The sequence below is a fragment of the Toxotes jaculatrix genome, chromosome 6, assembly GCF_017976425.1.
Source record: "Toxotes jaculatrix isolate fToxJac2 chromosome 6, fToxJac2.pri, whole genome shotgun sequence".
In the NCBI taxonomy this organism is placed as follows: Eukaryota; Metazoa; Chordata; class Actinopteri; family Toxotidae; genus Toxotes; species Toxotes jaculatrix.
In genome coordinates this window covers 16932895-16960208 of record NC_054399.1, presented here as the reverse complement: position 1 = coordinate 16960208, position 27314 = coordinate 16932895, and the positions used below count along the sequence as shown (strand labels likewise).

Here is a 27314-nt window from a genome sequence, read left to right as displayed (position 1 = left end):
CACTGAAAATCAAACATATTAAAACTTGTGGGTGGAATCGCAGCTTCTTGAAAAACTATTCACTTTAACCTTTTCGCCCTTAAATGTGTGTCTTTATGTTTGCTAAAAGAGTTACTTGTCTGTGCGTCTCTGTCCCATATGGTTGCTTCCATGTTGGAGACGTAGGGGGCCCAGTGTCCCATAATCCGCCCATGCGTAAAGCTCAGAAAGGCCGACCTCTGGCGGCTGAAGCGCGGCGTTGTGGGCCTCATCTCCGCGCACAGACGGGACAAAGCACTTGTTCAGAGGCTGTTGTCTGTGCGGAAACCGTTGTCTCTGTCTCCGCCTGGGACAAGAGCTTCAAGCGGAGTCACGGCTTTCAAAGATACCTGCAGACAAAGAGGTCCACGTTAAAGTTAATTCAGAAAGAGAATATTTTTTTTCTTACGGACACACATATATGCATATTTTTTCATCTGTTCCCAAACTTTCAGCGCAAGGAGAGTTTTCACAGGAAAACAGGGGCAGGCGGAGCTTACATTTTGATTCAGCGATCCTCAGGTAAGATTCTTAACACAAGGTGGATACTGGTTACTTTAATAGCGATATGTCAAGTTTTTCTGTCAGACTAAACCTGCACGGATGTGTTTCATTAAATTGTATTGAGTCGCTTCCTTTTCATAGTGAATTATCTGAGTGAACGCAGCTTTAATAAGTGTAGATTTGTAACTCGGACAGGTGGGAGCCCTCATGATGTAACTGTTATTGATCATGAAGGAGTCAGTTTAAAACCATTTGTATCGAATCCACTGGAAAACAATGGTTAAACAACCGTTATAAGCACTGTAGCCTGTGTTATTACTAAATCCGATGATTTTTTGAATTCACTGTGGCTTGAAAAACACAACAGCCTGACAAATTCACCTTAAAAGCAACAATCCGTGATCACAGATAAACACAAAGGAGCCCCACAACCAAAAATCACGGCACAGCTTCACAAGCTGCTGTTTGCTGTTTCCAGAGGATGGTGTTGAAGGTGTCTGTAAACACAGGTAAAGCAGTTTAGAAACATTAAAATTCTTACTTTTCATCCGTAAGTGGTTTCACTTCACAGATTATGTGTGTGAGGCACCTGTAAGGTCAGAACAATGACTGATTGAGGACTCCTGCAGTGTGGCATGAATATCCCTCTGATATAAGTGTAGAGTTCTGAATGGTGTAACTAACTAATAGCCACTGTTATGACAGTGCATACATACGCATAACCAACACTAATGCAGTCCAATACAGGAGCCCTGCTCTAAATCCTACCTTCATGAAGGTCACAGTATTCAGTTTGTGCTGTAGAGGTGTTGATCCAACTTTGTGGAAGCTGTAGTTTGTGGTTCTGTTTAGTTTTATTGCATTGCATTAATGGTTTACAGATTATTAAAATTGTTGCAGATTAGTTGGTTGTCTTATTGATTAGCTGACTAATTGTTTCAGGTCAATGAACTATTAAAACACTGCTCTGTATAACTCAGTAGGAGAAGTCTCCAAAATGACCATTAAGCTAAATCAGCACAAACCTCTTTCAGTATGTGTATTAGTGTGCGTTAGTGTTAGATGGGTGTACCTAAAAGATTTGTCGCCCAGTCTGTATGATTTCATATGTTATTTTCCAGAAGTTTCACTGAGTGTTTTTAGGATTTCAGGAGATTTTTTTCAGTGGGTTGTGTTTAGGCCAGGAAGTCTTGGCTGACTGCTGTGTGTGTGCCAGTGGGTCCCAGCCTACATGGGGCAGGGGCCTAATTGTTTTTGACAGATGTGAGACATGTGACTGTATGACTGGAATTCCATTATCAACAGCAGATGATAGAGTCTCTGTGTTGTAGTGCAGCTCAGGCTGCGGCTGGTGGGTGTCTGACTTGACCTGTGACTGTCGTCCAAATGCTGGACGTTCTGCCCAGCTTGACAATGAGATTTGAGAGTCAGTTTTAGACAAACACCATTGTACTACTACTACAACTAGTACTACTATTGCTAACTACTACTGCTGCTGCCGCTGTAACTCCAACTAGTGCTTCTATTATACAGTAAGTGCTTTGAGTAAAAGTACAATAACCTTCTCCTTAATGAGCAAAAGCCCCCACATAAATCATTATGGTTTCATTCATGGATTTCATTGTAAAGTAATCTGCTGATCATTATTTTGACTAATCAATTCCAGTTCATCTTTTGCTCTATAAAACACCAGAAAATACTGGAAAATTACTATCATAAATTTCTAATAGACCAAGTTAATGTAATTAGATGTCTTTTTTGTATAACTAACATTCCAAAACCCAAACATTTTCGGTTTATTGTAAACAAAAAGAAGCAGCAAATTCCTCCACGTGAGAAGCTGTTTGGCATTTTTGCTTGTTAAACCATTCATCGTTGCGGCTCTAGCTGAGTTAAACAAAAAAAAAAAAACTGTATCTGTGATTTCTGCCTCCCAAATATTTGGCCAATTGTTAAACATTCCCTTTAGGAAATTGCCACATTAGAAAAAGTACACATTTTTTAACCATATTGGCCATTGTCTTTGGCAGGTGTTAAAGATTTTGAAGAAGAGCCAGCTTGGGCTGGAAATACTGTACGTTTCCTAATGTAATGAAGTAGAACATTTTGAAGGGAACGTTAAACAGAGTTGTGGGGTCTAGGGTAGCAGCGATCATGGCTGAATAGACCTTCAGTGGAATTTAAATGCTTGGAAAGACCCTCTGATTGTTTCCTGCCAGTTACTGATACAATCAAACACTGCAGTAGGAAATAAACTCAGACCCAGTGGCTTACGAGCCTGTTGATCAACAGTAAAGGACACCTAATACCACTGCACACACTTTCCCCATCCACCTGTCCTCCCCTCCTTCTGTCCCATCTCACTCCACTCAGGAGCAGCACAGAGGAGCCCTTGTTTGATCCTCCCTGGACAGTGCCCCAATTTTCTTTCTTTCTTCTTTTTTTTTTTTTCACTCTGACTCCATGGCAACTCTGTTCCCGTGACGAGAAGCCTTGACTTTTGCCCCTCCTGCTCCCAAAACAAAGGCAAGAAGTTATGGAGGGATGGAGAGAGGGGCTGGGGCGCAGGGGGGATTGTGAAGGGGATGAAGGATATGAAGGAATGAGGGAGGGAATAATGGGAAGGTGTCTGGGATGGAGGCTCTGAGGCGAGACCTCAGCCGCAGTGTGTGCCAGAGTCCCATTAAGGGAGGAGAGTTATTACCCAGGACTGTAAACTATGGGCAGTGCCAGGGACCGTCTCTGTCTAAGCATCTGAATGGTCGGCCATCTTGGCCATTACCTCCCACGCAAGATGCCTGAAGAAGAGAAAGATGTTTTTGCATAAAGATAGACTTCAGTAGACTGGATACTTTACAATTAATTTATAAATTAATTACAGCTGACTTCAAAAAACTCATTAATTAGTCTCGGGCTGCAGTGAACACTTCAAAACCCAATCCAAAACCCAAAGATAATGAATTTACAGCAATATAAAACAGAATAGCAGCATATGATTAATTTTTGGAAGCAAATGTTTGTCATTTTTCTGGGGAAATGACCCAATTTAGTCACCAGACTAATAGATTAATCAACTAATCACTGAACTTTTTTTCTCAAATGTAATTTTTAGTTGCAATCAATGAATCAGTGAATTCATTCACCTATTGTTATGTGGTGCGTGCACAGATGACATATTATAGTCTGTTGCAACCACATCACACTCAGCATTGTACATAAGTTAGCATTGTGTTCATATCAGGCTGAGATTGCAATTTGAAAATAAGAAAAAAGTAAAACAGACATTTTTGTCCTCCACACCAACTTTGCCCTGCTGTTTTCAGGCCTTCTCACTCCGACATGTAAGCAGCCCACTCCCTGTAGGGCTCTGTGCAGAAGAATGGGCATTGTTCAGTTGTATACACTGTGGCCTTGGATATCTCTCTGTAAGATTTGTAACAGAAAGAAAACAAATTTTTTTTTAGCTGAAGGGAGTGATGTGAAACATTCAAAGTCTGGCTGCACATTGCGGAGGCTGGAGAGAGACTCCTACAGCCTGTGAAGAGGCAAAAAGGAAACTATTGTTGCTTCCCTGCACTCTCCGTCCTGGTACCGACATCTCCACAGCAATTCTGAATTTACTGCTCCAGAGACCTCAAAGCTAAGGTCATTCCTCTAATATTTTTATTTCCTGTTAACATAGAAAACCAGTATGATATGATGGAATTAAAAAACCCACTGGATCTCAGTGAAAGTTAATGCACTCAACCTGACCGAAAGAGAAAATTGCACAAACAAGCCTAACTTGTACCCTCATAAATCACACTCCCTTGGAAATGGTAAAACATTTACACAGTTCTGTTACTAAGCCTCATTAGCATAGATAGTCACACCTAACTTTCCCATATCTCTCCACGTAGCATTATTACTCATATCAGTGCTGCTGAAAAACAGAGCCGGACAGCTCTTCACAGCTTTGTGCGGATGCCCACGATCTCTTTTTGTATTGTTGTTTCTGTTTACAGTTCCAGACATCTGTGAGCGATGTTTGACAAACAGCACTATGAGAGTCCACCTGTTTACAGTCCTCCTTTCACCTCTCCATCCAACAACGGCTATGGCCCTCCAGGCAGCTTCCATGGCCCCCAGAGCGATTACAACGCGTACCCACCTCCGCCGGGATCTTACTACATTGAGGACAAACCGCAGCACTTCTACAAATGGCTGTCACCTCCCGGGATCATCAAGGCCATGATGGCTACAGTGATCGTGCTGTGTGTGGCCATATTTGCCTGCGTGGCTTCCACTCTCATGTGGGACATCCAGTATGGATATGGTATGGGAACGGGTTACTATGGCTCTGGGATGGGCTACGGCAGCGGATACATGGGTGGCAGCTATGGCTCAGGAGGTTATGGGGGTTATGGTGGATACGGCAACTACTACGGCTCCTACATCTCACCTTACTCTGCCAAATCCGCCATGATTGCCATGGCAGCCATTAACTTCATAGGAGCACTGGCATTCTTCATCACCAGCTTCTCTAAATCCAACACAGTCCGCAGCAGGAAGTTCTTTCTGGCCCTCCTGATAACCAGCATCATCATGGCTGTCCTGCAGGTACACCTTATTCATAGTTCAGTTTTTTTTCTACATTTTTGTTATTAATGGAGTACATGTAGAGATCGTTGAGCTTTGTTTAAACTCTGACTTCATAATGTAACTGTTTCACATTACTATGTGAGAAATTTGATTTATACCTTACATTAGCATCAGTGCATTAGCATTTTCCTGCTGAGACATCTCACATTAATGTCCAATATTTGGAGTTTCCCAGTCCCACATCTCAGCTAACAGTCAGAACCGCTGTAAACGCCTAGCTCTGTTATGAACGGTATTTAAATCTGCATGTTTTCAAAAACCCTAAATACCAGAAATGTAATCTGAAACAAGACTGTGTACAGTCTGTTCAGATCCCAGTGTTCCACTGGCTGAGTTCGTTAAAACACGTTCACACAGATGTTCATACAAGATCACACCCAGATGTTTATGCTATGTCTGGTATATAATAGTATAATATAACATATGAACTGCAGGGGTATTACAGTTTTTTGTGTTTTTGCTCAGCACATCATCACACTATATTCAGTTTCCAGCTGATTCCAGCTGGTTAAAAAAATGTGATTACAGGTAGAGCAGAAAACACTAGAGAATAATCACAGGTTTTTTTGTCCAAGATAAAAGTCCTTGTTGTGCTGTACCTTGTTGTACCTTTGCATTTGCAGTATGTTCATTGGGATGACATGATTGCTGCTGTCTTCACATGACCTGACAGTGCTGTCATAGTCATATTTGATTTGAACACCGAGGGGTACTACTATAAGTCTTTTTCAAAAAGAGACTGAAAGATTTCACAATTGTAAATGTGAATATGACTGTAAATGTATGAAATACATTTCTTCTTCAGGGCATCATAAACATTGTCTACATTGTTGGAGTGAACCCCATGGCCCAGAGCTCCTCCAGTATGATGTACAATCCGATGCTCATGATGTGCCAGAACCTCTATCAGACCAGCTACTCGCAAATGGGAGGAGTGGGAGGCTTCCCCATGTACAACCAGTACCTCTACCATTACTGCTTTGTGGACCCACAGGAGGTTTGTAGTTTTTCTTCTACATATTTTGTTGATATCAAGGGTTGAATTAGTGTGAATATTTATAACGTTATTTCAGATTTATTGGCTGATACTGGTAATACTTTTATGGAGGTTCAATGAACAAAATACACATTTATTTTAGACAGCAAGATGTAATGGATGTTTTTCTGGAGCTTAAGCTTAAGGTGATTTCAAAATTGTTGATCAGTTTTTTGTTGATTGACTTGTAATGGCATCTGTGATGAGGCATTTGTCACATTTGTGGTACATGGAGCCACAAATTGTGATATGTATTTCTCCCAGTGACGTCACATATGTGTATTTGTGTACTTCTCGTACCAGGATAAACCAGCTTTATCTCAGAGCTTATCTACTTGAGAACTTTCCAAATTTCATTCCCCTGTTTTTGCTTTTCTAGGGAGTTGCCATGGTGTGTGGATTCCTGGTTGTAATCGCTTTGGGTGTTGCAGCTTTCTTTGCACACAAAACTAGAGGGAAGATCTGGCGCTACGGGAAACCAAACATCTACTGGGAGGAGCCTCTTGTTGGAGGGAAGGCCTCAGAGGGCAGAGATGTGGAGGAATGGGTAAGACACAACAGAATGGTAGTCACAGTTTAATAAGTCTGGGTTTACATGGGATTTACAAAGAAAAATCACATTTCGACCCAAACTGACCCAAAAGAGTTTTGCATGCACAGCTTGCAGTCAGATGAACAGGGTCACACAGAGTTTAAATCCAGCCTAAGGAAGGCTGATGGAATACAATGTTCGCCGATAGATTCGATTAGATGATGAACTACAGTGTTTTTTTTTTTCCTGCTTAGAAGATTCAGCCACCAAAACTGACTGACATATGCTTTCCCCTTTCGGTCACCAAATTGTGTGACTTGTTGCCACGTGTCAAATCAAATTATACCCACTTTTACAATGCAAAGTAGGTAAGTAGGTTGGTCATCAGTGAGGTAGTCATCCCCCTTCAGTAGTCATCAGTTATGAAGACAGGTGAGGTGATTGTGGTCATGCTAATGCAGTAAATAGCCAAGCTGAGACTTGCACATTCCTGTGGTTGGTTTGTCTTTCACTAAGCTATTTTTAACATGTTTAACTATTCTTTATGTCCAAATAGACTTTGTAATGTTGTGCACCAGTTTACATCGCTCACATGTTTTCATTGCTTCTCTTTATGAGCTCAAAGTTCAAAAGGAGCATCATATATAGATCTTTAGCAGTTTATATGACCTCGCTGGGAAACAGTCACACTACCGTACAAAAGTTTCCTCTTTCTGAGTCACTTTGTTCAGAGCCAGGGCTGATTGCAGTCGATGGTTGTTTGCTCATTGCCTACTACCTGGTTTCACTCTGAGTAATCATTAACCACCTGAGAAGATAGTAAGCAGGCAGGTGGTTTCTAGAGAGCCTGGGTTTTTTAAACGTCAACAAGTGGGACTGTTACCTGAGATGTAGGTTGATTATTGACTTGACATGCCTCTTTTCAAATGATGCCTGTTTCATACGTTGAATGACAATGAGTTAAAATCAGAAGCACCAGTAGGGCAGTCTAATGTAGTAGTCTAAATGTAGTCTAATGTAGTCTAAATGTGGCTTGGATCTGAAGCATATTTCCTTTCGTTCTGCTGGAGTGATGCATCCTCCCCAATACATATTGTTGACATGCAGTGTTTGTTCAAACATTACACAGACGAGTTCACGGACACAAATCAATACATGCAGACACAATATGTAAAAACATGCCATTTGAAAGTGAAAGAAATACAAAAAAAAATTTGAAATTCCTTTAAGCATGCAAGTAAACAATTATTCACTAAAAACTCCTAGTCTAGACCCCCCCCCCAGCTCCCCATCCACCCCATCTGTTTAACCACACTAAATGCCACCTGATACCTCTTAATAATGGTAAATAAATGGTGATGAACCTTGCAAACACAAGTCTAACACAAGTTTAAAGGGGATGCCAGTAGTTTATGTTCATAGATACATTTGTTAAGTTTTGAGATTACCCCTTTAGCAGATTTTTCTTCAGGATTTTATTAAAGGGATGAAAGGCTAAGCTACCCATTCCCTAGCCAGCCGTAAGCATGTACTGCAGTGGGTAATATGTATCAGTGCATATACAGGACTCAGAATTACTAGCTTAGCTCTATCATTTGGTCAAATCAGTCAAATAAGGTCATGGTGTATCTTTTGCACTGACTGAGAAAAGAAGCGCTGAACAGACATGGTGTTATGTTGGATTATATAGAGCTGTTTGTTTTTTGAGAGAGATTGTCATTGTCTAGAACATGTCATCATGTACACAGAGGTGTACAGAGTCAATGAGACAAGCCCAGAGTGAATCCTATGACTAACACTAGTGTCTAATAATGGAGACATGCTCACTGATGTCACCAGACTTATTGTAGGTACACCACAGTAATGAACTGTGCCCTGCTACTGCATTTAGCAAACCTTGCCATTGATGACTGTCAAAACTGTATCTATGTGCTGTATCTGGGTTGTGAAACATAAATTACTTTGCTGCCTGAAGACGGTGTTCTATACAAAAGCAGGTCAGCCAAAGTGTGTCAAATTAACTGTATGACCGACATACGTGTTTCACCTTTGTAACATCTGTGTGTGGAAGTGTTGCCACCTTGTCCTCAGTGTCCTCATATTTCCAGTGATCCAGTCTGCAGTTATTTTTTTTAACTTTGTCGCTGCACTACCTGCATCTGTGCCACAGAATGAGTCATCTGGTTTGTTTGGCTCCGTTAAACACAAGGCCAGTGACAGTCTAAGGCGGAGGTCGGTTTGAGATTGGGCCCATCTATGTTGCCGAGCTCTGGGAGGCCTGGCTCGCTCTGATGACCTCACACACTGGCCTCATTCAGCTTACCCAAGGGGTGAGGAGGGGAGGGGGGGCTGCATTGTGTCTGCTGCATGAGGTCACCAAAGTCCGTTTCTGCAGGGCTGTCTGCACACTGACTGGTTTCATAGACGTGGATTAAAACATTACTTTACTTCAGAGAGTAAATGTAGTTCTAAGCAGTTGGTTAGAAGTGGCATAAAACGGTTTGGACATGGACTGAACATGGACTGGTCGATCAAACTTTCAATAAAGATTTTACAACTTGTTAAGGCTTTAATCATGTAAATTAATATTCAATTTCCACTCTTGCGATGTGAAAATTGTATTCTGTCAAATAGATTGATATGAAGACAGTTAATCATTCAGCTTAGAGCAGTTTCCAATAGTTTCATTGTGTCCAGTCTTTTATATCTGGCAGTTACTGCTGCTGAATGTAATTAGCTTTAATTGTTCGTTCTAGTTTTGCAACACACAAGTGCCATTATCTTTGGTGAAGCACATGGGTCGAATTAAGAGTGGTTTTGGTTATTCAAGTCGATATGTTACACCTTACACATCGTAAATCTCAATCTTTGTACTTTTTCTTAACAGTGCTTCATGTTCCTTTTTGCACCACCTTTTCTGGATTTCTACCTTCCTCCATCATGGCGCTGCTCTGCTCTGCTTCCCGTTGTTCTTTTATCACACATCTCCCTCACTTTGACTTCTCTACACTTTCATTCTTTTCTGATTCCCCTTAATTCCTCCTTCCCTCGTCAACATGCACTTTTCTGTCTCCACATCTCTCTTTGCCTCTTTGCTTTACTTCAGCAGGTTTAGGACTTTCAGACCTTCGGACTGTGCTTACATTCTCTGCTCACAGTCCTGCAGCTGCTGTGCTGCATGCTGAGAGGACATTGTTGGTATTCTTACATGAACTCCACTCTTCAAATGGGATTCTCCTACAGCTGCCAAGAAGGGCAACTCTCCCCCACCCAAACACTCCACCCACCAAAGATTATTGTTTTTTGAGGGCTAGGCTGATGTTCAGATCTGTTCCTGGAATTTCGGAGATTGCTCAGTAGTGCACCACACAAGAAAACAGAAGAGAAGATGTTTTGTAATGGTTCTGTATAGTTGGGAAATAGTAAATTCTCGCCTCTGACCTGTGCAGAAAAGAAGTTTTTGCCTCACTGGCCAAGGGTTGGTGTCAAATGCACATTATAGACAAGTACAGCAAATGTTCTTGTGTCCCTGTGCAGGGGCTGTAGATGTCAGAGGTTTTATTTTCATCATCAGCATTTACAGTGTTATTTTGTTTACAAAGGCAGATATTGTGTGCCTCGATTTTGAGCCTTTTTAAAAAAACTGCTCACTTACCAGCTAGCATTCCAGGTAGCAGAGGAACAATAGGACCCGTTCAAAGTTTAGACTCTACTCTTTTGTGTAGAGGTTTTGCAGAAAGCATGTAATGATTAATAAATTTACTGGAAGAAACTGGGACCAACCCTGAGGCCTTCAGTGTAAGGAATTCCCTCATGCAGGCCATCTGACCTCACAGGAAGGACTTGGATATACAGATTAGGCCAACCATATTTACATGACTGACGCTGTTTCCTTCTGTTTAAAGAAAGAAAGGAGGAGTGCATCCGTTCCAGGTGTTCATGAAGACGTATCTGAACAGAAAGAAGTGAAACCAAAGCTGGAATCATTGTTTGGTATTTTCTGTGTGTATATAAAATCTTTATGGCTAATCATTGTAGGTTATGAGGTTATCAGAGACAGATGGTTTAATATAAAATGCTGTAAACAAGAACACATCAATGATATGATATTATAGTCTCAAAGGTTTTGATTTATTTATGGTTAGTGTTGGGTTTATTTTACAGTTAGCCTTTAGTCATCCTTTGTTTTAATTCTCCTGACCTTTTCGAGTTCCATGAACCAAGCAGATATCCCACATTTCACTGAGGAGTTGGACTGTGCTGTACAATTGCGTGCCTCACTGCTCTCTCAAACTTTAAGCACTAATTATCCTACCTTTGTCTTTGGCATACAGTCTTTTCTTTTGTCCTTTCTCCTTTAACAGGATGTCAGTCAGAAAATGAGCCTGTGGTGTGTCCTGCTCTTTCAGAGTGGTTCTCAGTTTGTTTGTTTGTTTTTGCTGACTCTGTTCCTCCTGTTTTTTCCTGCCTGCTGTAGGTGAACAATGTGGAGGAAAGTCGCAGTGTTCAGGATGCCCCTACCCTGCTGGTGTCCGAGAAGGGAGGTGGGCTGCTCAATGCCTCTGCAAACAGTGTCATCTCCTACCCCCCAGCAAAGGTGGACAGCAGCTCCTATAATGGGGACACGTACGACGACAACGAGTGGGTGACCCTTTTTTCTCAGCCCCTTTTTCTGCTTTATATACTTTTATTTTTATTAGGTTTTAACAAATAGTTGTCAATGGACACCAGTTATTTCATATTTTAATAGTAAAATTACTTGTTCAGTGTCATGTTTCATGTAAATTATCTACTTCTCTAAATTCCTGCCAAAAAATATTTCCTTCAAGTCACAGCAAGTCGATATTCTCAGCCCCGTTTCAGTTCTACATACAAATCAGACAAAGCACATTTCAGCTGATTAAATGCTTCTAAACACTTTTAATACAATCACAGTGAAATGAGTGTGGGTACATATGTTGAGTGGGATTAGCCATTTGCCCCCAAAATCACTTTTGATCGGATCATTTTAATTTTATGTGAATGTCGAAACCAATGTGTGGAAAGTTCACCAGCAGAAATTAATGTTTTTTTTCAGATATTAAATGTCTATTTAGATCGTAGCTGCGACATTTGAATTTGCTTACTTTAAAGCAAAGATTCAACACAATCAACTGTTCAAGCATGTGACACACACGAGCAGTATCTAATCACTGCTCCGTTTCAAAGCCCATGAAAACATATTGCCCTGCCCACAAAAGAGAGCTGTGTGTGTGACCTTTGAGCCTTTGTTGGATTAATTTTCCCTTGTTTTTTTGTCTCATGTTCATTGAATTCTCTGAGGACAGGACAAAGTAGGATGTTTGTGAACTAGTGTATTTGCTTTTCTTCAAAGCTAGAAATGATTTCTGAAGCGCCTTATTTTGGTTTCCTTTAATGTCCTCAGTGCTTCAGTGTGCGTGTCTAAAGGACACTGCTCTTTACAGTTTGTTAACCTTTGAAAAACAAGTCCATCTCCTGGCAGAAGTACATCCAGACACATCCAGACACACCTTAAAACAGACCAAAAAGTTAACAAGAGAAAATAAATTAATCTTTTTATTTTACACTGCAACTGAGTTGCTTTAAAGTACAGCTTTAAAGTACAGAATATTATTATTTTGATGATTCCCTCTCTCACAAAGTAAACAGAGCTGGCGTTTTCATAAGCTGAAGAATGTTAGCCTGAAGACCTGCCGTGTCCTCTGTCGCTGGAATAATGCAGTGTTTTTTGTAAGAACTTGTAATATCCACTGGATTTGGATTCCTCTACAAATCCCCACAGGCCTACAAAATTGAGCATGTCTTGTTATTAAAGAGCTGTACCTGCTTCCTGGTCACTGAGAGCCATCCACATGGCACAGATTCAAATTGTAGGGTGTGAACAACAATAATCATTAAGTGTCTGGCTCCCTCCATATGGTATCTGTCTGCCCCATATCGTAAACATTTGTTTTGTTTAGTCACTTTTATTCGACCATTAAAATAGTTTTTCTTTCCTTCTTTATGTACCTTTATTTAAATTGATGTTGTTGTTTCATATGTTGCAAAGAAAAGCATAAATTTAGCCTTTAAGAAGTTTATTGTACTTCATGAAACCTCACTGCTAGTATCTTTGCAATGAAACAAAGGTCAGTTGGACCTTTCGTACACAGTGAGGTGGCTTTGCAAGACATAAAACACCAAACAGCTGCTGGCTTTAACATACAGACACGAGAGTTGTATCAGTCCTCTCATCTAAGTCTCTGCCTGAAAGCGGATAAAGATATTTCCCAGAATGTTGAGCTATTCCTTTAAGACAGGTATTTTTCCATGTTGATGTTTTTCAACAGCTCCCAAGAGGAACAGCTGTTGTTCTAGGAGGCAAAATGTTTTCGATTTTTATTTTTGTAGAAGAATAATCAAAATTTCTAAAACCTTTTAAATCTTAAGTATCTCTGTAAGACATTAATTATACACAAATAAGCAACAATCAAAGTTCAGGTAAAGAAACAGTCAAAAAATCCCCTTTAACCTGCTTTTTCAGGACTGTAGGAGTGGCATTATCATAACTGACAACACTGGCAACATGGATGTACAACACCTAAACTGTCACCTCAGATTCAGATTTTTCTAGGATTTGATTGGTGTGTGGCAGTATGTAACATTACCTATTTCCAGCTGAAACCACCTCAAACCAGTCAGAAATCTCTAATGTGAAGTCAGCCAAACTTTAGAAACGCTGATAGTAAAATTAGGTTTTCACTGCCTTTAAACTTAACCCTGGTCTTCATGTTGAATTCATGAACAAGACTTGTTATTTATCATCAACTCTTTTATTGGTTCCAGTATAGGCCAACTGAAGGAGCTGTGTCTAATAATTTTCTCATGTCTTTGTTTCTTTGTCCTGCAGATACTCAGAGAAGACCACCAGCCGGCCATTGGAGGCCTTGTCCCATGGTGGAAGGACCAGCTCCAGCCCCTCAGAGGAGACGGGTGGGGGCCGCAAACCCTCTGCCAACAGGGGCAAGAGACGCAGACGTAACCCAGAGTTGGACGAGTCTCAGTATGAGACAGAGTACACCACAGGAGGAGAGACGGGCAATGAACTCGACATAGAGGAGTTGGAGAGGTGAGAATTAAACATGACTGAACTACTGTGTCTCTGGATTAGAGATGGAAATGTCATTAACCAAGAAGTCAGAATGGAGATTGCAGTCAAATACTGTGGATCCCTCAGGACCAGACCTAAATTCACTGATCTGAATGAAACCGTAAGCTCAGAAAAACAAGCTCACATGAGACGGACTTGATTTACAGGAAAATGCAACTTGAATATCTTTTGGTTTGAAACATGCACAAGTAGAACAGTGATTAAGCAGATGCTTAAACAAGAAAGCATGCAAGCGGTTATGGCCTGTATATTCCTTACTCTGTCCAGGAGAGTAGTTAATCCTCTAAGGCATGCCAGTTCACATGGACTGTACTCAGGCATAATGAGAGAATTGGGCCAAAGGTACGACACACGGCAAAGTATTCTTATTTAGCCATGGTTGGACTCACCATTATTGTAACCAGCACTTGCAGTATTCCACCATGACCTCTACAGTGTGTTCCTGTGGTTCAACAATAAACCTGGTAACCTCAGTGAAGGTTGTACAATGTGTTTTTCAGCTCTTTCTAGCGACTGATGCAAGTTTATCTCTGATGCTGACATCTGTTTGTCTTTCTCTTCTCTCCCAAATCGGCCTCCTTTTTTTGTCTTTCCTCCTCCTCCAGCATGTATCCGGAGATAACCTCTGATGCTCAGCGTCACGATTACAAGAGAGAGTTTGATGCCGACCTTAGGGAGTACAAGCGTCTGTGTGCCGAGATGGACGACATCAATGATCAGCTGAACAAACTCAGCCGGCATTTGGACACACTGGACGACACCTCTGCCAAATACCAGGTGGGATATACACAGCACTCACCTTCATAGCTTAACAAAAATCCAATCAAACCATGATGAGCCTTAATCCAAAAAAATTAAGACTGCTGCTGGAGCAGTTGAACAAGATTTACATGCACCCGTAACCTTAAGCATTTGAATGATTAGATTCTCAGTTCAGTCACTGCACTGATCAGTTCAATCAGATGGGGATGCTCTTGGCAAATCTCAGTGCTTTAGTCTAAGACAGATCATCAAGGTCTCAACTGAACAAAAAACAGTTCCTTCAACACTCTGTTTGTATGGGAGGGAGACGTGATCATAATAAATAATTTTTCTTAATTTGTCCTCAGGCTGTAGCAGAGGAATATAATCAACTAAAGGATCTGAAGCAGGTGAGAACACATCTCTGATGATGGCATTTTAAAAACTAAATACTAAATTAAGAATATACTGCAGTTATTTGTGGAGGCATTTAGTGTTACTGTTTTTAGAGCAGAAGAGCCAACATTTTCACTGTCTCGTATTATAGAATAACTCATTTGTGCTCTCAGCAATGAACACGCATGTATACACTGTTCTGTGGTATTAAACGACTCATCTGTGCTCTGTCTGCTCTGCAGACATCAGACTACCAGTCTAAGAAGAAGGAGTGTCGCAGGCTGAGACACAAACTGTTCCACATCAAACGCATGGTGAAGGACTACGACAAGAACCACTCATGAATCCCCTCAGTCCTGACTCTCAGCTCTGTGGTCTACACAGCAAACACTCACAGACACCGGCCAAGATACACTCCAAAATACCACAAAGACTGTGTGACATGCTGAGACCAAAGTTACCTGCACAGCACCTACACACACTGGATACAGAGGGGCACATTTACACACACACACACACACACACACACACACACACACACAGGGAACATACTGTTAATACATACATGTTAATAATAATGATCTAAGCTTGTGTTTCTTTCATTCTCTCTGATCAAAAAATGTATGAATAACTACTTTTTTGGGAAGACAATGGAAGCAGGACCCTCAACAATTGTAAACACTGCTATTATCAAAAAGGTCCAGTTCATTGTTTGCAGTATGCAGCCACTTGAAAGGTTGTTTGAAAGTCAGTTTACCTTCAGTCACCTGTGATTACTCTGTGCTTGGTTTCTGTGGCTCTGTTTGCTCTCCAGACTGGCAACCTTTCTTTGTTTTATCTCCTCAGATAAGAGGTGGAACAGTATTGTAGAGAACATGGTAATGGGTGAGACAGGTTGCTGGGATTGTTTTTGAGCAAATACAAAGTTTCTTTTAACCCTTGGCATGGCGTTATCTTTGTCTCAAATGACCTTTAGTTGTGCTTTTCTCGTGCTCTTCGTCAGTGTTTTTAACTAACTTCAGTGTCAGTGAAGTTAACTGCTCTCTGCCGGGACCATGTGTATTGTTTTTTTTTTTTTTTAAAATACTGGATTTTTGTCTGAACTAAGATGTTGAGACTGATTGTTATAGATGCAGTGAGACCAAAAAGGGCATAAATTGGCCAATGAGATATGTGTGACATTGTTGTGTTGTATATATGCTTAATGAATCTTGTTCATTCTATGTACCAAGAACAAATTTACAGTACGTATCTGTGTTTTAGATTCAGCAGATATCTTAGCCTATGTGATGACGTTATCTGTTATTTGTACACACTAAAGACCCACTATGGCTTGTTCTTTTTTTTTTAATCAGTGGTCATTTGAAATATACATAAGCTATGCAAAATAGTTAAATTAGATTATTTTTATATTGTTTGTCATGGATGTTCCTCAACAAACTGGAAAACATGTCTCACTGTTTCTGACTGTATAAACCGATCACATCTTTTCATTTGATTCTTTACCAATGAAAATGATCATCATCATTATCTTCATCATCGTCATCTGTAATTTTTGTTTTAATCCGCTTCGCTTGCAAAGTGTTACGATCTGCTGTACCTTATGAAATTGATCAGACACGCTTTCGATTTGTCATGCATTTGTATTTTTATGAAGAACATTGTTGTCATTTTACAAACCATTTGCGAGCCATTTATTTTTGTATGAATTTATTTTCTTTGATGCTATTATTAAAGACCTTTTTTTTTGTTACTGTACACTTCCATATGGTATGATGTTTAAAAAGTATTGAATTCAGTAAGTAATAAACATTTCTAATTCTCTAAAAAGTAGTTAGATCCATCTCCTATTGTTTCAGTTTTTTTCAGACCCTCCTGGTTCCGAGATAACTGTAGCTCTGTGCATCTGCAGTGAACATCCAGCAGGGAGAGCAGGAGGACTCGTTGATCACATGGAACTCAAGGTAAGCGGTTACTGCCCTCTTTTGGTAAACACTGTTAAAAGCCTTTTACTAAAGCTGTTAGGCACTAGAGTGATTTTCTGTGTCCAATTTCCATATATTCTACTCTATTATCCTATTATCCATATTGTTGACAGTATTTTCCACTAATTGTCATAATCTACACTTTTTTCAGTTAGAACACAACAAAATCAACACACTCTGTCATTTTATACTCACAAGAAATGGCACATGGCATGCACTGGCACTTGACCTCTACAGTTATGAGGACATTTTATAAACTGTAACTTTGGTTTGCTACTGGCAATTAAACCTCACACAGAGAAAGCAGTATAAACAAATGTAATACTAGTTACTAATTCTAGATAGATCTGTTTCATCACCACCTGCAATTTAATTTTCTGTTGTGGGGAATAGTTAACACCAACACTCAATAAATAAATAAACAAGAGTGTATTTAGTATGCATGCTGACAGCTTTGAGAGCATTCAGTTTTGTCCCTTGGGAGTCAGCCCTTGTAACTAACTTATCATTTTGATGCAACGACTCAGTACTTATACTGAGTACTAGAGTACTCCGGTACTAGAATCTGTTGTTGTGTATTAAAATTGGGCTTTTTTGGGGGGGGGGGGCATTTTTTCAGTGGCCTCAGCTACTCTCAAGTTTAACCCTTGTGTTGTCCTAGGGTCATTTTGACCCCAAATGAAATCTTTTGCCATCAAAATATGTTTTTTATTCATCAAATGGTCTGAAAATAATGGCTGTTGATGATGCATGGCAATCGGGAGAACATTACGAGACATATAAGCCTAATCAACAAACAACAGCAGCGCGATGCTAAAGAGCTTCAGTATTTTTTAGTACAATTACAGTATAAGTAACAAAGTAACAGACGGAAAATTTGTCACATTTGCTCGATTAAACAATTTAAATGACTAAATGATTCCTACTGATTAATTTTCTTATAACTAGAAAAATGTTTCTTCATCTGTTGAATGTGAATTCATGTGCATTCATTTATTTCCAGAAATACAAAAATAACCAGTGAGCCATAAGAAATTGTTTTGCTTTTTTTTTTTTTAGTTTTGGCATGGTCATAGAAACATGATTCTTTTAAATGTAAAGCTACACAGTCAAATCACTAGAGTTCATATTCAAGCAAACAACACAAAGTGATTCAGGGATTCAGCACAATTAGCTGTTGGTGAAGTTGTTTGACAGCATCAGGGATCATGGTCATCGTTGCCTCTTTTATGTCATAATAAGAGATAATACAAAACTTTATACCAAAAAAAAACATATTTATCCTCACGCTGTCTTTCAGTCAATTAATTTGGAAAGACCAACTTTTGTCACATTGAGCTGCAGTTCATGGCAATAACACTCATAAACCACTTAGTACCCTTTATCTCAGTACCAACAAACGCCATAACCTTTACACCTCAATTTTCAGAGTACCTTGCATAAGTGTAGTAATTATCTGAAAGTGACCTCTGTCCGTTAGGATGTGCTTTTGAAAAGGGATCAAAAATGCAACAAAAATCAAAATCAAACTACCTCTACCCTTACAAAAGCAAAAGAAACAGTGCCCAGTTTGCAGAGATTACACAGAAAAGCAAGAGTTATTTGACTCAGTGTAGCTTTCCGTAAATGATCTGTCAAACTTTAGGTGTCCTCTTACATCAAACTTTACATTTTAAAATCATTTCAGATATATTTTGACTAAAGTCTGGTGGACACAGGTCTTTCAAGGAATATTATTGTTCATGGTTTCTTTGATAATGACAACTTGATCCCTTTATATTTATCTTTAGTACTTGAATAGTTCACTATACAATCTTTGATGTATAAAACATGAGGTAATAATGTTAGACAGGGATGTGACTGTCTGAGGAGCCAGGGTGTGTCTGAGCAAGAATGTTATCCTATAATATACTATGTTAAAAGAACAGTTCAACATTTTGGGAAATACAGTTATTTGCTCTCTTGCCCAGAGTTAGTTGAGAAGATCAATTCCACTCATGCCTGCTAAAGGTTGTCTTTAAAGGTTATATCTGACAATATGGGTTATGTGCTATTTCTTGGTCAGGACCAGTAAGTCTCTTGAGTCCCCACTAGTTTAGAGAAAAGTAGTTTGGTACATACTAGCAATCTTTAGTGTTGCTGAAAGGAGGATTTTGTTAGTGTCTCACAGAGCCAGGCTAGCTGTTTCCTCATTTTTAGTCTTTATGGCTAAATGGCTAACCCTTGGCAAGAAAGGAAATGAGCGGAACACCCAAAATGTTGAACCATACCTTTAAGTATATAAGATATAAAATATTTCTTGGTTGTACTTTACATAGTATAATATATAATACAAAGCTCATGCCTCTTCTTTGTTTTAGTGCTGTACAAGGTGATACTTTGCAGTCTTCACAAATACATTTGGTAAGTAAGTCTTATACTTCATCCCACATATCAAACATTACACAACCTGCACAACATGTACCAATTGTGACAATATAAAGCTCTGCCTGTAAAAGTGGCACTGCTATGGCTTCATTTTGACTCAAAAACAAAGCAGAGGGAAAACACTTGCACCTGGATTCAGACTGAGTCACATGAGGGGTGATGTGGGAGGAGGTAGTACAGGCACATGGCCTCATGTTAGAGTTTACATTTTAATCAAAACTCTGTGTTTTTGTCCAGACAGAGACAAAGAGAGATCAGATGGAGGTCAGAGAAAACTGTCAAGTGCAGCAAACACATATATATATATATATAAAGACAAATGTACATTTTTGTTTCCCTGAAAACAGCTTTGGTGTGACTACCACCAAACGTCACAGGGCTACTGTGGCAAGAACTGACCTCTACACTCACAAACAGGATCCCAGTTTGTATTCATAACACTCAGTTTGTACTTGTGTGTAATCTTTGTGATCTCTGTACTTTCCCCATCTTAACTCAATCCATCTTACTCTGGAATCACAGGGGTTTACTGCCCCGGTGCGTAGGGCCAGCTGATGGAGCTCCCCGATAGCTGCATGTCTCGGATCAGCGTCTCGATGGGCGTCTTGCCCACCAGCCGCATGAAGAAGAGCTGGGAGATGAGGTTGGCCGGCACGGCACGCAGAGCAGGCAGACGCAGCAGTAAGCGGCCGAACCGCTGAGGCTGGTTGGGGTACTGCAACCTTTCGTACTCTGTCAGGGCGACCTGGGCCTTCTCCTGCAGGGACTCTACATGGGCTGGGTCTGTCAGACCACATGCATCTGTAAGGAAACGAAACAGAGGGTGTTATCACTATTTAAATTTTTCTGCTGCACTGGTTTTGCATGTATGTATTTTCAAGCCTGTCATCTAGAAAATGGGCACATGTTGAACTATTCCTATTGCCTATTTTAAAGGCAAATATCTTCTTCATCAGTCCACCTTTAGTGAGGTCATAGGTCACGGCCAGTTACAGTAGTTATCATCACTCAGATAACTTTGTGAAAAATCTACCAGACTTACCAGGTGAAAACAGTGCAATGGCTTTGAGGCAGCTGTACTCAGCTGAGTCCACCTGCAGCCTGTTCAGCTTGTCCACCTGGTCCTGGAAAACCCTGACCTGATCCATGAAGGACACCACACGTTCGGCAGACATGGGGGATGAGTGAAACCCGGCTGCTGCCAGCAGAGGAGCCATGTGCAGAGGCAGAGCAGACTGGGCAGCATTCAGGATGAAGAGCTCGCTCCAGCTCAGCCTCAGCAGCGCCACCTGTAGGAACAATTGGCAATTAGAAAGTGGTAGGTGAGTAGTAGGTCTAAATAAATCTTTCTCACAGTAGATATTTTGTCTTGTCGTGGTAGAAAAAGCACAGGTGTTATGAATAATGTTAATGTTTTATTCAAGTGTCCTGCAAAGCATGACAGGGAGCCAACATGAACAATGTCAGGACCCTGAAACTGAATCAGCTAAATGGAATTCAGCCATAATTAATGCAATTATTTAGACCATTGCTTTTTCTGCAGTGACAGTGACAAACTCCTTATCATTGTATAAGTTTTGACTTTGGTAATGTTTTTAATCCTGAATGTGAACTTAAAATCAAAGGTAAACAAAACGACAAGGGAGGCAAAGGGTTTCAGAATTTATATCTGCTGTTTAAGAGACCTTTTTGTACTTTCTAAGGTGTTAGACCTTACATCTGAAGTCACGATGAGTGGGGATGACATTAGAGCTCTAATTTGGACTTGAGGCTGAAAGGACAGGTGCCTGAATTTTAAAATGTAATCTGCACTGGAACTCTAACCTGGTTTTCAAAAAGAAAAAAAAAACTAATAGAAAAAAAGACATCTCCAGGTAGGCCTTGACTGACCTGCTCTGAGACTGGCAGTTCTGGGAAGTATGGGATGTTTCTGGCCCACTCGATGGTGCTGAAGAGGAGCCGGGCGGCCAGCTCACAGATGCTGTCGATGCCCATGACAGAGGCTCCGCTCGCAGATCCCTGCATCTGTGCCTGGCTGTAGGGGGCCCCGTAACGGCTATTTGGGTACGGCTCAGCCCGGAGTAGCTGGGAGATGAGATCTGAAACCGGCTGCCCGTTGAAATAATCTGCCCCAATGTGACCTGGCCCTGCACCTCCAACTCCACCTGGCAGGGAGTTTGGACTGATACCTGAGTGAGATGGAGGGATCCGACCCCTCTGGACAGCTGCAGACAAGGGAAGAGAATGAGAATTTGAGTGCTTAAAAATCATTAGACATTTCCTGCACTGCTGCACTGTTATTTCACTCCAAAGAGAAATTCAAAAATACTTCTTCAGAGTATTTTTACATTGCAGTATTTCTACATTTACTTTAGATGTAAATGTAGATTTAGATGAAACTGAATGTATTATTACTTTTTGGTGCAGGTCTACGTGCAGTTTTTAATGTAGATACTTGTGTGGATTTCCATCATTAGCAGAAGAGATATACAGCAAACATGGGGACAGAGAGAGAGAGGTGCATGTCTTGCAACAAACATCCTCAGCTGGAAATGAACCGAGGCTGTTGCTGTTACGTGGTAAACTTCCTCCACCACTGAGTCCCACAAATTATTTTTAAAGGATTTATTACCTTTCCGGGCAATTTTTTATACATGGCACATATGCCCCAAGATTGTCTAACTCTGACTGCATTGCACTGAAAATCCAGATATCTAAACATCCTTAATTTTCTCGTCTCAGCTTAGAATCCTCTGTGTTTTGAAGGTTGTGGGAGATGGGTTTACATTTCTGAAACTGAAAAGCTTTTTGTCTTCTTCATTCAATTTCTTACAGGATAAGACATCGGTTTTCTGTGAAAACCGCATTTCTCCAAAAAATAGCCCTTGCTGTCAGCTTTCTGACAATGCATTTTTAACCCAAACAGGAACATTTACTTTTTTTTCTACACAGACAAAATGCAACATAAAAAATCCAGACATTTTGAGCAAGCGTTTAATGGCCCTAATATTATCCTGCTATCAGCAGGGTAATATTATGAAATAGGTTTGCAGTTAAAGTGGCTGCTTCTCTGACTGGGTTAAAGGTGAAACAGACATTTCCAGGTAATGTGGAAACAGAGAAACCTGCGTCATGGTCAGCATGGTTCATTAATAACCAGGCCCAATATAACCTCGGGCACACTGTCACCTCGGTGCACATTATGTATAGGAGAGATTGTGCTATCCACTGACACAGACTGAAATACAAGAGGGGTTAGGTTGCGCCAAAATGCAACTACAGACTTCACTGTAAACAGACTTCATACTGACCATGGCAATAAATTAAAACACTGAAACGTTCTGTGATGTGCTAATGAGGGTTGGATTGCTGGAATGAAAATAATTTCACCAGGCCACATGGCAATCATTGTTCTATAAGCCTAATCAACCACACTGAAATGAAGAAAATTTTAAACTGCAATTAATTGGTTATATGGCATTTTCGCCACAGACAGACAGCTCAGTGTGTTTTGGCCAAATATGTCAACTTGCGCTAATTTTTTTTCTGTTATGTAAATCAAACATGGCTGCTTCCAGTTGCCCCCTCATCCCTGAAGCCCAACAGCTGCAGGGAGTTGAGCACCAGGGTGAAAACATGCTTTGGTTGACAGTATAAACATTGTGCTTGGATCACTGGCAAATGTCAGTGGTTGTTTCTTTCGAAGAAGGTGCTTTCTCTGCATATTACTCGTTTCTGAAAATTAATATATTTGTATGTGTTCTTCTGGGTAATTGAGCTTGTGTGGGTTTGTAAGGGAGAGGATATGATTGTTTTAAACCTCAATGTTGGAAAGTAACTCAGTACATTTACTTAAGTACAGTACTTTTTGAGGTAAATGTACTTATTCTATTTTATGCCACTCCACTGCATTTCAGAGGAAATTTGGTGGTAATCTTTGTTATTTATGTTTTTATTTATTTGACAGCTGAAGTTACTAGTTATTTGGAAGATGAAGATAAGTATAAAAGGGGCCATTTTGCAAAGCAGCTACTTTTACTCTTGCCAATGTTTTACTATTCGGTATGATTTGAAAGTTTGCAGAACTTTTACATGAAACTGAATATTTTTGTACTGTGGTGTTTCTACCTTTACTTAAACCTTTTTTTTTTTTTTTTTTTTGTCTAGTTGGGTGCAGTGCAAGCTTGCAAACACCCCAGTGACGTACAGTATTATCACCTTATAGTGTTGATAAAGCCAAATCTAGAAAGATGCTAAAAAGCTCTGTAGAGCTTAGGGGAGTTGCAGAGTGATAACTCTCTGTGGATTTGTCACTGTGAACTATCCCCTACACATTACACATAGTAATTTGACCCATTGTTAGTATAAAAATATTGAGACCTGGAAGCCCATCTTTGACCTTGTACACTCATTTGACATTCTTCACACTTCACCTCTGGCAGTGGAAAACTCAGTTGTGTTTACAAACCCTATGGATAACAGATTTCTGATACCTTCTTTGCGCATCCCAACTCGGAAACATTTCTTCAGCCGACAATATTGGCACTGATTGCGGTGATGCTGGTCGATTTGGCATTCTCGGTTTGATCTGCGCAAAGGGAACAAAAGATAAAAAAATTGCTCACAGAGTTTTAAACATTTCCAATAACAAAGTGAATTTTGCATTTACATGTTTGTCTCCCCTCTCTCGCTCTCTCAGTGACACCTATGATGAGTGAACTGTGTGAGCTGGCGTGGCTGAAAAGCTATCAAGGCTGTGACCTTTGTAAATCATCAGCCCTACACACCCTTGTATTGCCATTTACAGCAGGACCAGGTCTGCCAGCATTTCAGATAGAGCCCTGACTACAAAGACACCTTCCATTCAGAGTTAGTGTATTATCATGTGGAAAAAACAACTATATTCAGTAGCCGAGAGCGCCATGTGTAAGAGCAAAGAATGGAGTTGCAACACTGTGTTCCTGTGGTGAAGAGTAATGGGAATGTTGACCTTCTGAGGCAATCTATCCTCACATGACTGACCTTCAGGGCTTTCATTTCTTTTATCTTTTCCTAGGGCTGTTTGTGAGACGTATCCAAGGTTGGAACAAATCATTCTGGGGTGTGTAATGGACTTAATCTGCTGTCACCTTCATGAATGTGGATGCATATATAATGGCTTTTAAAAAAAGATGTTAACTTTCTTATACGCAGTCAGTAAATGGTTTATAGCACACTCTATTGTAGTTCAGTGCAGATTAAAAGACATTTTTTCACATGTTCATCAATATGGAGTATTTGTCAAGAAATTGTTTACTGTCAGTTTATACAGCAGCATCTTGTTATGTGTGTCCGCACTAGGAGTTAAAGTTGTTGTTAAATTAATTGATAAACACTTATATGTGCTTACAGCTACTTTTTAGTGTGTTTAGTGTATCAAGTTGAATCTCCCAGCAGCCCTTACCTGCAGGAGTAGCTGAGGTTTCGTCTGATGCTTCTCTTGAAGAAGCTCTTGCAGCCCTCACAGGTGAACACGCCGTAGTGCTTCCCACTGGACTTGTCCCCGCACACCACACAGTCCACCACGCAGGCCTTGTCCTCGTCTCCGACGTCCACATCGCTGCTCCCGGCCTGAGGCGATCCTTCCTCCTCCTCCCTCCTCAGGTAAGCCTTCTCCCCCAGTCCATTAGTGTCCCCGTTGGGGTTGCCCCATCCCCCGCTCACCATGGCCATATTCTCTGAGACACGCAGTCCTGTGAGTGGATCATACACAGACCCGCCCTGTCCTCCAGCTTCCAGCTACCCTAAAAGTTTAAAAACTGATTCCAGACTCAAGGACAGTGGCTCCAGGATTGTAATTCAAGGCAGGTTTTGTCCAAAAATGTGATGAAAAGTTGTCCCGGTCTTCACTGTGTTGACCTTTCCCCCCTTTGCAATCTGCTTGGACTGACCTGGAGGTCCTTCCCAGTGCTGTTTTCTCTCTCTTCTTTAATCCCTCTGCTCTCTCTGTGCTTGTCTTTCACCCCTCTGTTTTCTGGCCTGACCTCCGATCAATAGCTCCCAAGGTCTGAGAAAACTTCAGACACACATTTAGTGGTTCAGAGTTCAGGCAGGAGAAAAGGGTGCAGCCTTGTTCTTTTCACAGGAAACAATAAATTACTCTTTGACTCCCTCTTTCTTTCTTCCTCCCTCTCACTTTCTCTCTCAGTTTCCCCCCCTGGAAGAAGTTAAAAAAAAAACCTCACCTATCCCTAAGCATAGTGGTGAGGGACAAAACAAGAGTCGCTCTCCGAAGAAAAAAGAAGCTCAGCCCCTCTCTCAGCGCACGACTTTCTCCCAAAAGGACAAGCAAGTGGGAGGAAAAAAAACACAGCTCTCCTTCAGGCAGGGTTAAACTGCCCTGCCCTCTCCTCCAACTTACAAACTAGTCCAACCAGTTCCTGCCGTGCAGAGGTGTTATCTGCTGATCTGAGGCAGTTCTAGTCCAGACGCACTTTTGACTTGTCGAGGCTGTTACAGAAGTAGAGGTGATTGTGATGAAGAGGAAAAATAAGATAATATTTTGCTCTGGAAATGTTCACACATGTCCCAAAAGAAAAAAAAAACATCTGGAGAGTTCCACAGTTGGATTTTGTCCTGTTCTTTGGTAGGTTTTCTGAGAGAAGATGACCACAGTGCCACTTCAGCTTCTGTACACAGCTGGTACTTTGGCTCAGGAACACCTTTGTGCCCTCAAAATAACTATATGTAGAAAATGATCCCACACTTGATATTAAAATTAGATGAGTGATGAAAAAGACAATACACTCCTTTCACTCTTTGAAAATGTGGGCTCCGCAGCGACAGAGTTCATCAAATAAGTCCTCGTCTTCTGTTGTCTGTGGTGAAATTATGTTTTCTTGTGGCTGCTCCAACTCCTCAGAGTCTGTGGTGTCAGAGGCTCAAATGTCACAGGAGAAACAACAAGCCAAAACAAAAGCAGAGTTTGAGTAAGCTCCTTGGTGGCAGTTGCCTCTCTTCTCTCAAAGTGTTGTCTTTCTCCCCCTTCTCTTGTTTTGTCAGTGCTGGTCCATCCAGCAGTAACAACCAGAGGCCAGGACCTCTCTGCATTCCCTGTCAGCGAGTCACGGTGTACTGTTGCACTCTTTACTACTCTCCCTGTCCTTTTTTCCTTTCCGCCTTTCTTTCTGCTGGTCCCCGGCAGGAATAAATTAGGCAAACGAGCGCAGGAAAAACACGGTCACAGACCTTTTAGTGAAAGCCAGACGCTGCAGTGGAGAGCAGCCCAGAGATAGCCTCCTCTCCTGCTCCTCTCAATCCCCTCTCTGTGTCTCTGCCTCGCTCCCTCCTTTAGGGAGAGTGAGCTGTGTCTGTGTGCTGAGGGATTTGACACTGCTATTCAAGCCCTGCCGTTGCCATGACACTGGATGCCTTATAAGGCCAGAGGAGTCAAAGAGCACAGAGTGGGCTGCAGCCACACACACACACACACACACACACACACACACACACACACACACACACACACACACACACACACACACACACACACACACACACACACACAGAGAGAGAAAGAATGCCTGGCTGCCTGTTTCCCCCCTGACCTCAGGCCAGCCTGGGAGCAAGGGGTAGTTAACCTCAACAGTGCCGCGAAACAAAGAGGGGTGGTGGCCTCGGGTCGACGCACAGCGAGCGCATGGCACTCACGGTCTCCACTTCACACTAATCCTTAAGACTTCCTCCGACGTTGTTGACCCAATAATAACAGGGAGGGCCGGTTGTTGTTGAGCAACTTGTCAAAAGGTTATATGATACGCTACCGGCTCCTTTTCACACCTGCTGCACACAGTCACAGGTCAGTGTGAAGGATGCCAGAGATCC

General features: G+C 41.1%; 2 protein-coding genes across 2 annotated transcripts; one reads left to right on the top strand and one right to left on the bottom strand.

Annotated features, from left to right (window-relative positions):
• Window positions 1-296: 296 nt before the first annotated feature.
• Window positions 297-16938, top strand: si:ch73-61d6.3 (occludin). The gene is made up of 9 exons (XM_041041223.1): window positions 297-540; window positions 4527-5121; window positions 5969-6160; window positions 6579-6746; window positions 11209-11372; window positions 13642-13860; window positions 14508-14679; window positions 15012-15053; window positions 15282-16938. The coding sequence occupies exons 2-9, from the start codon at window positions 4546-4548 to the stop codon at window positions 15381-15383; spliced, it is 1635 nt and encodes a 544-aa protein (XP_040897157.1). The 5' UTR covers window positions 297-540; window positions 4527-4545; the 3' UTR covers window positions 15384-16938.
• Window positions 16939-18035: 1097 nt separating this feature from the next.
• Window positions 18036-26783, bottom strand: LOC121183261 (nuclear receptor subfamily 2 group F member 6-like). The gene is made up of 5 exons (XM_041040259.1): window positions 24895-26783; window positions 23945-24039; window positions 21342-21676; window positions 20494-20740; window positions 18036-20252 (listed from the first exon to the last, which is right to left on the bottom strand). Exons 1-5 carry the CDS (start codon window positions 25161-25163, stop codon window positions 19978-19980), a joined length of 1221 nt encoding a protein of 406 aa, XP_040896193.1. The 5' UTR covers window positions 25164-26783; the 3' UTR covers window positions 18036-19977.
• Window positions 26784-27314: the final 531 nt, after the last annotated feature.